At 39.6% G+C, this 14,886-nt stretch overlaps 1 protein-coding gene across 5 annotated transcripts in view; it reads right to left on the bottom strand.

The window, feature by feature from the left end:
• PCDH9 (protocadherin 9) overlaps positions 1–7,755 on the bottom strand; it is an 827,415-nt gene extending 819,660 nt beyond the window's left edge. For all 5 annotated transcript variants that reach the window (XM_004680105.2, XM_012723207.1, XM_012723205.1 and 2 more), the window contains exons 1-2: positions 7,187–7,755; positions 2,809–5,979 (exon numbers count right to left, since the gene is read on the bottom strand). In XM_004680105.2, coding sequence (XP_004680162.1) covers positions 2,809–5,844 — 3,036 coding nt within the window. In that variant the 5' untranslated portion in view covers positions 5,845–5,979; positions 7,187–7,755. The remainder of the gene's footprint in view (positions 1–2,808; positions 5,980–7,186) is intronic.
• Between the last annotated feature and the right edge of the window lie 7,131 nt (positions 7,756–14,886).

The following is a 14,886-nucleotide window of genomic DNA, read 5'->3' as shown; positions in this document are numbered from 1 at the left end:
AAAATATGATTTATGATTGTTTCATACTTTTTTTTTTTGCAAGGGAATACAACAGAGGAAAAGAAAATCAGAAAAAATAAGAATTGATAGACTATAAACAAACTCATGGGGTAAAAGCCAACCAGTATATTTTCATTTTAAAGACCATACAAATTGTATATAAAAGCTACTATCTAAAGTAAAGGAGTTCAAAAAAAGATTTTTTGCTGTCTCTATTACCTGGAACATTTTCAGATAACAATCATACTGACAAAATTAAAAGGATGGTATATAATGTATGTTCTTCATTCACAGAAATTACGCCTGTTTCATAATAAAATTATACATATTGCTATCATCAGCAACTCTCTCCTTATTTCTAGTATTCCCTTTTTGCCAGCACTGCAATCTTTTTTCTCAATATAAAAACTTCTAAAAGGTTTATGTAAAGTAACCACACTAGTTCTTTATTATAAGTGAATTATTGCTCCATTTGAACATAAACATTCCTATAAGGAGAACTGCACAGTAACACATAGTTTCAAGACATTTCTAAAATTGCACTTCAGTTCCAGTTAGAGAATTAATTACTCAGCATCCTAGTTCAAAGATGACATCATATAAACAAATATTCTTATGTCTAAGTCTCAACAAAGATCCTTCCCATACTTGGCTGAAATGTACTTAACATTCATGTTACTGTCCTCTACTGTATAGCTTCAACTTTGAGGAAAGTCAGAAAAGTGAACCTGCACATTGATGCTAATACTCACCACACTATCTGAAAAGAAAGACTGATATGAGAAGAGAATCAGCATATGTCTTTGGGGAAAAAAATCAGATTTTACATGCAAAGTTTTGCTTAGGTTAGATTTTGCATGACTCATGCAAATCATAAAATACTGTAAGATATGAGTGACCTTCACATTAAAAGTAAATAATAAAAAAAATTCTCTCTTTTTACTGAAATAGCAACATCACATTTAAACCTTTTTAGTTTCATCAATTACTTATCTCACTATAATCAACTATTTACCAACTTTTATAAACTTTTATTTACTAAGTTTGGCAATTTTCTTAACATGAAAATATCAACCTCTTCTAAAATGCTAATGAATGTGAAAATAAGTCATTTCAACTTCAACTTATATCTAAGTAACTTCAAATTCTCCTCTAGCATTTCAACACCAATTTATTTTAATTCCTTTCACCCTGCACATTCAAGCTCTAGTATGTGTACTTGTAAACTTATCTAGATATTTAATCTTTCAATTTAAAAAAAAAAAGGAAATATCAGGAATTATAATTAGTGTTCAGGAAGTTCTTATGTGGCTCACTGTCAGAGCTAATTCTGTAGACTGTCTTAATACCACCAAATCTTATAGACACTCCAAAGCAACAATCAATGTTGAGAAGAACAGTTTTAGCAAGGCATTCTACCCTACCCCACCAAACCCCCCAAAAAGAGAAAAACTCTCTGGAGTTCTCACATATTCGCCAATGACTGTCCAATAGCATCCTGTGAGGTTATTTTACTTTGCTTGATTTTCTGAAACCTCTATGTCCCTTGTCTTTTAACAACTTAAGATGGGCCATCGCCACAGGTGAACTCAATACCAACAAAGATACGACTTTGGATTATGAAATCCTAGAAAGTTGGTGTGGTGAGAGCTAATCACAAAAGAACAAGCAAATGAACTTAAATGCTAGTTGCTCAAGAGCAACTATCATTAAATAAAAGGTATCTTTGGCTGTAGTACCAGCATGATCCTTCCCTCCCCCCATCCTTTTGCTACTGCGGGATTGGCATCTGGCCAGCACAGGCGACATGATACCCTAGTGCCATCTACAGGCTATTATTGACACTCAAATTTCGTGGCAATAGACAAGCACCAGTGAAATAAATTAGACAGCACTGCATTTAAATCTTTATTAACAAGGAATTATTAGACCTAAGAAAAACTAATTCTGGATTTGGTTGAAATATGAATTTCTCAGCCTCTTAATCCCTCTTCATATGGCATATTTCACAGTTTAAAATGAGCTATGACGGATCATTTATGCATTACTAAGATGAGAGAATATTTACAATGGATTCATTCTTTTCTGTATAAATCAGTTATAGTAGGGAAAAAGCAGTCCTTCCTGTTTTTTGTTTGTTTGTTTGTTTGTTTTAAGGGTACTTTGGCCTTTTCTGGACAATCTGCAAACCTTTCCGTTAAATACCCAATTTACTATAGTACAGTAAAATCAACTGAAATCAAAGAGAAGACTTCCTATATGGCTTATTTGCAATCTATCAACAATCATGTGCTTCACAGCTGATGTACATTTAATAGTCTACTACACTGTTTAGAGACTAAAAAAAAAATTAACCCCTTTAGCACCCACAGCTCCAACATAACTACAGCCAGACCTTCAAACGTCATTTCAAACTTGAGATTTGAAGGTGACTTTTTAGATCAAAGGTAATGTGAAAATCTTGCAACAGTCAATTTGGAACCCCAAGAGTAGAATTTGGCATAGGAGGACAGGTTTTCTTCTTCAGCAAACATTATCTTGGGACATTTTTGAATAATTTCCTCTTTTCATCTTTTGCCATTTGAAGGAAACTGGGAGGTTAAATAATTCTCAGAACTCAGAAATTTCAAAGCTGTTCTAAAAATTCTTGACTGAGCCCCAGAGGAATCGAAAAGGGGTCAAATTTTTTTTTCCCTCTTTATAACTAAGCTAAAGTTAGACCAAAACAATAGACACACTGGCACGTTAATACTGGTTGACTGGGCACTTGTATGCAGTACTTATAGACCAGTAAAAGTGCTCGTTTACCTGTCTGGTGTGTAAGGGGCCCTTTGTCTTGAAGCCTCCTTGGGAACTGCACTCTGAGGCACTGAAGTGATCTGAACTAGTGGAAGAGCGTTTGGAAAGGGTGTCACAACCCCCGACAAAGGTGTTGTCCAAAGGGAGTTCCTGAATCACATGATGCTTTTTCACGGAAACCGGAGTGTCTGGTTTAAGATGAAAAGCAGGTTGTGGAGAAGCAGATTTGTAGTGCTTGGCCAGGTCAGGACTGTTAGGCTTGAAGGTTGTTGGAGGTGCGGGGCCCCAGTCAAATCTTCCTATACTTTGCTCCTCCAGCTCAGCCGGCAGGCTGATTGTCCCATTGATAGGTTCGTGAACTGCATCGTCCGGCTTGGACTCTTCAATTGTAACAAAGTTCAAAAGAGAGCTCTTGGGAGACTTTCTTTTCTTCCTTTTCTTTTTCTTATTTTGCTTGTTCTCCTGATTTGGGGACATCCATTCAGCACCTTGCTTGCTCCTCTGGGCTGCTTTGAACCGCGATGCGTGGCGGCAGCGCACCAGAACGGTGACGAAGATAACGACGATGACCACCATGGCGCCAGCGACGATGGCGATCATGATAGTGAGATAGTCCTCGTTTTGGTAAGGTTGGCTGCTGTCCCCTATGTTTCTGTCCAACGGGGTCTCCATAGTCCTGCGGATCAAGTCATAGATATAGGAGGCGTTTCCAGCAGTGTCATTGACGTAAAGAAAAACAAGCACAAGTGTATGCAAAGACTTAGGGTACCCTAGGTCACTGATGTTGACCACCAAGCGGTGCAAGCCCACGTCAGTAGGTGCCGGTTTCTCTTCCAAAGTGATGTTACCTGTTACCGGGTCAATCCGAAACAAGCCTTTATTGTTCCCACTCACAATTGTATACTTCAGCTCAGCGTTCATCCCCGTGTCAATATCCACTGCAAAAACTTCTGCGACCACTGAGCCAGGAATAGCTGAGAGGGGCACCAACTTGAAAGAAGTGTTAGAAGGTGGAGAAATAACAACTGGGCTATTGTCATTGACATCCATGACGTTGATAGTTACTTTTGCAGTAGAGGACCGGGGGGGCTGTCCTCCATCAGTGGCTTTGACATCAAAAGTGTAGGAACTCTGCTGTTCTCTGTCAAATGAGACATTCGACTTTATGACTCCAGAATAAGGATCCAACACAAAATTATCATTGTCATTTAGAATGGAAAGAGTCACAGCTTTATTCTCTCCAGCATCTGCATCTGTCACTGTGATAACCCCCACAGTACTGTACTTTGGCAGATTCTCAGACACAAAAAATTGAAAGTGGTTATGAGTAAACTTGGGGCTATTGTCATTCTCATCCAGAACAGTAACTATCACAGCCGCTTGGCTTTGGAGGGGAGGGGTGCCATTGTCCCTGGCAGTTACTGTAAAAATGAATCGCTCTTGTTCTTCTCTGTCAAAGACTCTGGAGGCTGTCAAAACTCCTGTCTTTCGGTCCAGATCAAAGAAAGAGGCATTCGGCCCAAGCTGATAAACAATATCTGCGTTTTTCCCACTGTCTTCATCTGTGGCACTAATAGTTGTTAAGTATAACCCACGTCGGTTGTTTTCAGAAACTGACAGCTCAATTACAGGCTGGTTGAAAATTGGTGGGTTGTCATTTTCATCCTCAAGCTTAACCCTTACCAGGGCAGTCTGATTTAAACTGGGCTTCCCAGAATCAGAGGCAACAATTTTAAAGCTGAATTCTTTGGTGCCCTCATAGTCCAACAAAGAGGAGGTCTCTAACAAGTACTGGTTGTCATATACTGCCTTTAGGTGAAATGGGACCTCTCTTTCAATAAAACAGATCACTTTGCCATTCACATCTGTGTCCTTATCTGAAACTGTAATTAGGGCAATCTTTGTATTGACAGGATCTTTCTCCGATAAATACACTGTGCCATTGATGGGACTTATAATGTACCTGAGGTCTATGTTAGGAGGGTTATCATTTACATCAGTGACATTGATGGTAACCGTTGCTCGAGCGGGAGAGGAGCTGCCATCACTAGCCAGCACTGTCACTTTGTGAATGGCTGTCTCCTCTCGATCTAAGGACCTCTGAACTGTAATCAGCCCAGTAGTATTATTTAAAGCAAAGAGTCTTTTGGTTGCAGGGGCGACCTGGGCACCAAAAATGTACCGGATCTCAGCATTACTACCTATATCTGCATCAGTGGCATGGAGCTGAATGACCGAGGTGCCTACAGGAGCATTCTCTGGGATGTGCACCTCCACTTGACCCTCTTTAAACACTGGCCTGTTGTCATTTACATCACTTACTGTGACCTGCAGTATGGCTGTGCTGGATTTCTGTGGAGTGCCTCCATCCTCTACTTTGATTTTCATCACATAGGTATCTTTCTGTTCTCTGTCCAAGTTTTGTTGAACAATCAATTGCGGCCACTTCTCTCCCTCCGGAGTTTCCACGATATCCAGTCCAAAAACACTCTGCCCATTTAACAATTCATAATGCTGTACACCATTGAAGCCTGTGTCAGGATCTGTTGCTGATGGAATTGGAAAGCGGCTGTTGATCAAAGTATTTTCTGGGATGGAAATATTGATGACAGGAGATGGAAACATGGGCGCATTATCATTGGTATCCTTGACAATTATTTTTATTTTGATCAGCCTGAAAAAATCATTGGGGAGAATCACCACCTCAAGTTCAAAGAAACACTCATTCTCCTCAGCATAAGAGGCTCCAGCACAGAGTTTTTCTCTGTCTATTCTGTTGGAGGTTGTGAAAATTTCCCCAGTGCTACTGGATACTTTCACCAAAGGGGCATCCCCAGCTTTAGAAACCAATCTGTAGACAAGACTGGCACTGGTCCCTGTGGCAGCATTGATGTGAGAAATGTTCAGATCCTTTGGTATGTTTCCTATGGGCACATTTTCAGGCAATTCTTCTCTAATAGTGTAAATAAGTTCTTGAGCTATTGCGGAATCCAGCCTTAAACAGGCAATCAGAGCAGCCAACAGGTAAAAATCCCTCAGGTCCATGATAATGTATTTATTTGCTCTTTCTGGATTTTAGGGTTTAAAGGTCTCCACTGAGGAACGACGCACAAACTGCAAGAGGAAGCGTGCATGGACTGGAGGATGCATTACATCTCGTCTCTTATTTGGAGACAGCCACTGTCAACACAATTGTATAGACAATATTATTCTTCAATAAACAAAAACACACAGTCACAAAATATCACAACACATTTTTCACTGCATATTCGTAAACATGGCAGTTTGCTCTGCCACTGCCTGCAAGTTAACTCTGTGGATGGAAACACTGAATGTCCCCTGCTTGTTGCATTGCTCAGTGGGGGTTGGGGGGTGGGGAGATCTACTTTGAATTAAGGACAGCTGCTATTTTTACGTGCATTCACCCACATTGTTTTCCAGGACACTGTTTAATTCAAAACATGCATTCTTGTTCTGTTCTTCCCCTCCCCCTGGCTTACCCGTCCTCCTGGCTTCTAACCCACATCCCTTAGTTTTTTAGGTACAAGTAAAAACACTAAGTATTTAGCTATGGTTCCTACTAATTGCTTTGTCACATGTCAAATACAGTGTGTTTGCTTCTCTGCCACTGAGTCATCTCTTTCTCCTAAAAGGACTCTCTTTTTCTTTCCTCCCAGTTCGTCAACTGCCTTCTAATACAGTCTTACTGGGAAACAAGCATCCGGACATGCTGCAGCATCAGAAACAGTAGTCACCGGCCCCTACATATCCCCGTTGCCTAAAAACACAATACCAAGACTTCTAATTTCTTACCCAGACCTTGCTCTCATTTCTCCATATTGCCACATGATCCCCATTAGAATTAATAAACACATTAAAACTTTTAAAAATGTATAATACAGAATTCCTTATCCTAAAGGTGAAGAGTGTCGAGATGTAAGTAAAACACAGCTAACATTGCCACACACAGCACAATGTTTTCTACTGAGCATTAAAGAGAAAGAAAAATGCAGTTTCCTAACCTTGATCTCTGGTTATAATATTAGTACCATCTGCTACACATCAGTACTGCAACCCAATAATGCAGGTAAAAAGGTTTCTGCTTAGCTACTCCCCTAACTGCAATTTAAATGGGTGCAAGGCTTCAGGCAGTACCTACTTAAGTAGAACTGGTCACTTCCCAGGCTCTAATCTTATCTGCATTAGGCTGTGTGGTAGCTGCTGCCCGCGATTAGTTCCGGCAGAGTGATGCAGGTAGGGATGCAGATACAGCGGGGTAGGTGAGCTCTGCCCCAACCGATTACCCAATTACAAACATCCCTCGTCTACACCGAAGACACATCTAAACACAGAATTTACAATTGTGCATGCGAAACTTTACACTTACGTTAGTTGTCTCAACCTTTCCCCTTTCCCGGTATACTGCAGTTAGGAATGATTTGTTCCAACACATAGAAAGCCATGCATCTGGTAGCACCAGTTTGGGGAGAAATCAGAAGCAGCAAAACGTTTCCTCCTTGTAAAATGTGTTGCTTCGGGCTGGCAAATTAGCAACTCCAGAGAACAAATTCGCAGATTTGTCATTAGTCATTCTCTCCACATTTCATCTTTATTACCCATGGGGTCTGGGCTCTTCTGGTATTTAACACACACACACACACACACCATCCAGTTGCACTTCTTCAGCTCAGGGGTATTTTCCACAGCGTCAAGCATACCATTTCCCTCCGATGTCAATACTGCTTAAGTCTCTAACTTCTGGTAGAAAACGTCAGAGTTGGGGTGATGGTTTTTCTCTGGCCGCTCTCCGGGTTGATAGTTGCCCCCCAAATTCCTAGTCGGTTATCTCTTTCGTGCTTCAGAGACTCTGAGGCGCTCCTTCCCGTCTTGCAAGCTCTCCCACTCTCCCTTCTCCTCTGCCCCTCTCTCCTTCTCCCTCTCTCCTCTCTCTGAACTGAATTTCTTGATATAACTCTCAATAAGCCCAGAGGGAGGGCGTGACGGCACAGGCCCCACCCCCGGGCTCTGATTGGCTCGCATCTTGCGGTGCGGGCAGCGCAGCCGGGCGCACGGAGAGGGGGCGCGGAACAAGGCGCTGACTGTCTCCCAGCCTCCCCTCCTCTGCGCCCCCTCGGCAGCAGCGAAAACCCGGAGAACTAATCCTGGCCCCGGGAGAGCCGGGTTCCAGGAGGCAAACTGAGCATGCCCGGCAGGGGCCGGCCGGGGGTGGGGGGAAGCTGCGGCGCTCTCCAGGCCCGAGCGGGGCCGGCGGCGGCTAGGTGTCGCGCGGGACAGTGATCCGCGGAGCTGGGGCGCTCGGGAGAGCTGGGTCGGCGCGGAAGCCCGGTGGGGCGTGCGGAAACCTCGGCACCGCGGCAGGAAGATGGGGGACGGCTGAGGCGGCTGGTCCCTCGGAGCACGTTTCGCACTTTTTTTTTTTTTTTTTTTTGCGGAGTGCTGGGGCCACAAGGCAAAGATGAGTCAACGAGGGATCCGAGGCGTGAGACACTTTGTCACCCCGCCAAGGGCTGAACGCGCCTGCATAGCCTAGAATGCGTAAAATGCTTCACACTCGATGCTTGCAACTAGAGGCTTTTGCTGGCAGGGACACTGACGAGATGGGCTGAAAGGGCGGTTAGCGAAGGTCGGGGCAGAGGATTTTTGAATCTCTTCGCAATCGGAAGGAACATTTGTGCACTCCCTACTCGCAAGGTCACAGAAACTGCTTGGGAAGGGGGAAGTGGTGACCCCCTCCCTCGGACTGCCCAGCACAGTTTGGTGCACCGCGCGAAGGCTCGTGGGGGGTGAGGGCGTGCTGGACCGGACGGGCCGCGGCGGTCGAAGGGGACGGTACTTAATGCTTCTAGTTGCTGCCTCCTCCCGAACCTTGCGAACCGGAGCTCGCTCCGACGCGCGGCTGCAGCAGAAACAGCTGCCAGCTCACCTAGCTGCAAACTTTGCTTGCCAGAGGCTGGAAGGAGTCCCGTCCAGCTGCTCCCCAAGCTGTGGAACACTCCCTTTCCCTCTGCGCTTTCTGCTGATTCCAGCTTTGCGTGTAATGCTTGTCTTCCCCCCCTGCAATTCATTTTTCAGACTCCAGCGTTGTAGGTTCTCTTACATGTTTCTGATTTTCATACAAGAGGCGGATGGGATGATTCCCGAAAGAATCTGCATTTTTTTTTTAATGGTCCGAAAGCACTATATTTGATAGATCTTTTAAAATCAGTAAAAACCTAAGGCTTTTTTTTTTTTTAATGGATTGTACCTACAGCCTGAGAAAAGTTTGAGGCATTAACTACAATTCATTTGGAATAAAAGTTTTATATTTTTGAATGACATACAAAGGTTGTCCAAGAAGGTCTTAATGCATAACTGACTAATGTGTCCTAACCGGGAGGATAAAGGACATTTATTTTAAACCTCTGTGTTCCCCATTCTGCATTGGGCCGAATATGCATGTTTTGGGAAACTACTAGTTTTTGAATACATCTTCCCTACCCCCAATAGAGGCTTTTACTTATATATATTTAAAAGTTAAAAACAACAACAAATCACTAACCCTAACAAGCTAAGTATTACATAATTCTGTTTAATCCAACTCACATATGTAACTATTTTCCCATATCTGCGAATATGTAAGTTATTTTTATTCAAACTTATTCGGGTGCTGAAAGCCAACAAGCCTTACAATAATTCCTTCTATGGAAAATATAAGTCAGGGTCTGGCACAATTAGAAGACAGAACACTTAAGAATATAAAGGAATGCTTAAATATCTAACAGTCAAAAGAAAAATACTACCTCATACAAGTGAGTCAAGTAAATTACAGGAAGGTTATTTTATCTTAACCAAGGTGAATGATCATTTCACCACTCACAAAATCTTAAATTAGAGTTAGTCCATCGTTCCAGTTGTCACCAGTTGTTTTATACTGAAGTAGTTTAAGATAACAAACCACCATTCTGATACATTTAAAATAAATACAACAGTACAGCCACTTACCAGTTCATTTTATAAGCATCACAGTTATATTTCATTATTCTAATCATATTGTAGTCATGTCAAAGCCATGTTGTAGTAGCAAAACGTAGCTTAGAAATAATTATTTAACATTATTACTAAGTGGAATTGTATCTGTTTGCTACGGGATTTCTTTACTTGGAGTCAGAACTCATTATTACCCTATGCACAGAAATGAAATCATAGTATGAACACAGGATGAAGGTTGGGGAAGAAAAAATAACACGTAATTAAAATTTATGACCATGAGACATCAATTAAAGGAGATCTTGGACAAAATCCCAAAATGAAGTTCATCTAGATTCTTTTTCAAAGGAGATCAAAAAAAAAAAAAAAAATAGAGCTACTGATGCCAGTGATTCTATTTTATAGGTGTTTATTTGGCATATCAAAATTTCTAGGATTCTTTAAATATAATAGTTTTAGCTCTTATAGCTAGAATATTTGAAACACATTGTTTGCCATATTCCAACTATTAACCTCCAGAGTGAGAACCATTATTAGAGGTCTTATTAATATTCTTGGAAGAAAATTAAAATACAGGGTCAAATTCCTAACCCTCTGCTATCCTAACTTGAGGCTTCTGTCTGAATCACTGTATAAAATATTTGCATAATGAAAACTGCTCTCCTATACTATATATTTTTTTAAAGTTATATCTGTACAATTATGAATTAGATGAATTATATGTATTATTTTGTAAGAAAACATCTGTTGGTTTTAAGATTGCATGGCAATCACTTTTTCCTTTGTGATTTTAATAAAATATTAGATCTTTAATTATATGACTTCCAATTTAGACTTTCCAATATATATGTTAGACTTCCAATTACAGCTCTTAAATTAACTCCTATTCATCACTGTCAATGTATATTTTGTGCAGTAAGGATAATATTCTCACCTATTTTGTACCTGATTAATACCTTAGGAACTGACTCTACCTGGGCTATGATAAAATCACTGTGTTTTCTACTCGTTATGTAGGTCATGGGATTCTTGTGAAGCTCAGTCAACTTTGGCTAACTAACTGAAACATTATTACAAATATAGTAATGGATGTCAGGTTAAGAAAATTATTTTATATTCTTGTTTTTCTATTTATATATTTAAACAGTAATTTCTATGTAATGCCATTTAATAATCTAAATTACAGGTATATAAATTGGATTTTCATCTAAGTTAAAATTACACTCACTAGTTTAAAATTACATTTCACACAAGATTGTGAAAGCTTGTTAAAGTTACTATTTACTTAAAGGACAAAGATGGTGGTATTTAGAAAGAACAAAAGACCTCTTCAGGATTTCAAGGCTAATATATATAACTTTCTGTACTAGCTATAGTCCATAAAAAGTCAAAAATTTTAAAAATAAATTTTTGTGCCTTCCCTTCTAAAGTTCCTTTAATCCAGATGTCTTATTGTGTCTAACAGACATTAATCAATCAATCACAGGGACTCATGTCACAGCAGGTATTATTGTCCCCATTTTACAAAGGAGGCTAGACTATTGTACTATACATCTGAGGGGGTATGGGGGGATTGTGCTAAAAATGCTAAGGGTTATTTGTAATATCACTTTAGAAAATGACAATGTACAATTTTAACACGTCAACAAGAAAATCAACACCTTTGTAAGACTGCTTAAACTGGCAGATTATAATACACTTGAATAATACTTTTGTTTCATTTTGTATTTGCTCTTTTCTTTGAATACATTTATTTTCCTTGTCTTTTTTTTTTTTTTTTTTTTTTAAGGAAAACCCAGTGCAAGAAAATCAAATCACAAAGGAAAGCAGGTGAGGAGCAAGCTTCATTCTGTTTGAATGACTGAACTAAATTTACCCCAATTTGCTATATTTTTCTGACTGACAAAGATTACAGATATCAGTTTTATAGTTCTCACAGCTATTATTATGGAACTAACATTTTCCATGCTACTACTTTATCAGGATCTCAATGTAAATAAAATACTGACATTTCAAATTACATTACTGGTTAGTTAAAACTTCAGATTATATATAGACATTACTTTCATAACATATTTTTCTGATCGAGGAAGGGCTTGAGCAGTTTTTCAGGAAAACATTTTAAGACAGCAAAAAGAAGATCTATGCTTCATCTTACATAATTTTATCACTTCAAAGTTATGTAATTCCAAGTGAAATATATAAAACACTTCTTTTTGTATCTGTATATATGCTTTTGTAGTTAAGGATGGTGAGAATATTAAGTATTCATTTCATATTTTCAGAAATGCTGAGTATCCAAAGATGCAGAAATAACACATTTTATTTGGAAGCATCTCTATTTACATTTAAAAATAGAAAATTTTGAGATAAGAACATATTTAGGGCTTGTTTTTCCATATTAAAATGTTTCAGTACCTTCTCCTTTATTCTCTTTTATCACATTCCCTTAAGAAGAGTATGTTGCTGAAGACAAAAGTTCACATTTATTTGAAACATTTTAGGGATGATCATTCTTTATTCTTCCTTATCTCTTCTCCCCACATCTTCAGGCCTATAATTTCTTTAGTGAACTCACACGATTTTCTTGCAGGAGCCCAATATTTTACATAAGGTGCCCATATATAGACTTACTAATATAGGGCAGGATGGATAAGCCTCATTTTTCTCAGAGAGGCTCCTCTCAGGAACCAAATGTGACCCACAGTCATACTCTAATTGAATTAGGGTGAGTCAGGGAGACTATGCATATTCCATTGACTCCTGTAGCCCTTGGCTTAATCCCAGATCACTGATAACGCCAAGTAATGGAGATAGGGATCGTGCAGCTTTTAAAAGATACTGGTATACTTTTGTCTGGGATTTAAGTCAATATCACTCTGCTTACAAAAATTGTGTGTGTGTGTGTGTGTGTGAGAGGGGGTGTGTACACATATAAGTTTAAATATGTTTTTCTAAAATGAAAATCTTTTTCTATAAGATACATCAGCACAACCCCTTAAAAGATCCTAAAATGCACAATGTGTTTTTTCAATCCTGTGCCTATGTATTTACTGTGATCCACTAACAGGTTGGTAAAATTTTCAGAAAGGATTACAAAAGCCTCAAAGAAGTTCTTCGCTATGAGGAATGGGGTTGATCTGCTTTGAAGTAAGCCAGGACACACCACAATAAGTTTATTTTATAGAAAAAGTATGATATAAGAAACGTGGAGTTTATAGGAAAACCAATTTGGGAAATTTTCTTAGAAAAAAAACAGCAGTTGTAAAATATAAGAAAAAATAATTTACTTTTACACTAATTTCAAAAAAGATTATAAATGTCTTTTTAGATCACAAAATTATTTAAGCAGTATGTTTATTTTGGAATAAATAAGTACTTGTGTTTGTGTGTAGTATCCTATCTGCAGACATAGTCCAAATTTATTTTATTTGCTCCTAATTTCTAGAAGTAACAACTATTCCAGTGGAGGTGGTTTTAAAAAAACCCTCACTTATAGTAAAGATATTAATCTGACCATTTGGAGATGGTCATATATCTACATACATCTCAAAAATAATTTAGCTGAGGTCTCTTACTGTGTTTTATGTTTGCTTTTTATAGTGTGAAACACTAATCTATGAGTCCTATTAATAGTCATTACAATACCTCTTGCTTATAATTTTTATTTAAAAATTTTTAATTGTTGGGCCCTCCCTGGTGGCACAGCCAGTTAAAGCACAGCACTGTGAATCTAACCACAGCCACTTCAGCTCAGTTCTATCCCCCACCTGACCCATATAGCACAGCAGACTTCTCCTGACCCACCTGCTGTTCCCCTCAGCAGTGTACTTCCTCCATCTGCCTGTTCTGCTCCCAACTCTGTCTGGTGAATCCTCTCACTCCCCTACCACCCCCACCTCTGGCCTGTACCCCAGTTCTGTATGCATAAAGCTTAAAAAACATATTACTTATTACATTAACTTTAATAGTTTGAGATTCAGGTCTCCCTGGTGTCAAGGGGTTAAGTGTCAACACCACCAGGAAGACCTGGGATCTAATCCCAGCCAGGGAGCTGACCTACATGGTGCAATAGACCTCTCCTGTCTCACTGGCTGCTCCCCTCAGCAGTTTATTTCAGTGGATCTGCCTGTTCTGCTCCCCACTTGGATTCTGGTGAATCCTTTAAATGCTGTACCTCTGGCCTACACCGATTCTTCTACAAAATAAATAAATAAATATAAAAAAAAACCAATAATTTGAAATGCTCTGTAGCAGTTCTGGATAACGCACAAGAACAATCGGTTGCTTTTGTCCTCAGACAGTTGCAAAATGTTTATTGAGCTGTTATTGTAGGCCTAATATGATACTAAACTTGACTTTCTAGTAATATAGGTAGCAATTTAATCTGATCCTGTGACAACAAATTACCTAAAGAGCTTGTTCTATGAAAATGCAGGTTCTGATGTAGCAGATCTGAGTGGCTGGTGCAAGCTCACATCACTGTCCCATTATCAGGGGAACGGGGTGTTCCCTTTGGTCCCTGGATCCCACTTTATGTAACAACAGCCTACAATGCATCTTAGAAGCAAAGGTTCATGGCTCACAGGATAAGCCAAAAAATGGGAAGAAAAACAGAAACAAGGATATACTTACTGTGTCACCAGCAGGGGGCCATTCTGATACCAAGCTTTCTTTTGATCAAATATTGCTTAAAGGTTGAAAGAATTGACACGTAAACCACATATTAATTTGATTTAGCTTACTTACCTCTCAGAGATTATTAATCTTGAGCGACCTATTAGTTTCACTTCACACTTGGAATGGGAATGCATTTTATTTGCAATCTGGTAATCTGAGGAAAGGAAGTGCTGGCTGGGACAGAGCCTGAATGGTTTAGGGCACTTGATGACCAATTTGATGGTTCCGTGCCATTGATGGGTTACAGATTATGTCAACAGAGTGATAGAATGCATATGGGAACACCTAACAGTCACCCCCAAAGCTCAGCAGACTTCTCTTCTGTACAAATGTTTCTCCCATTTCCTTTCACATACAAGTGAAGCAGCTATCTTTACATGGTATGGACTGTTCCGCCAGGTCAGATTATCAAGGGCTCTA

This window comes from Condylura cristata, unplaced genomic scaffold (assembly GCF_000260355.1).
Source record: "Condylura cristata isolate star-nosed mole 26May11 unplaced genomic scaffold, ConCri1.0 scaffold00010, whole genome shotgun sequence".
Classification (NCBI taxonomy): Eukaryota; Metazoa; Chordata; class Mammalia; order Eulipotyphla; family Talpidae; genus Condylura; species Condylura cristata.
The sequence above is the reverse complement of the archived record's forward strand: the minus strand, read 5'-3'. Positions and strand labels throughout refer to the sequence as shown.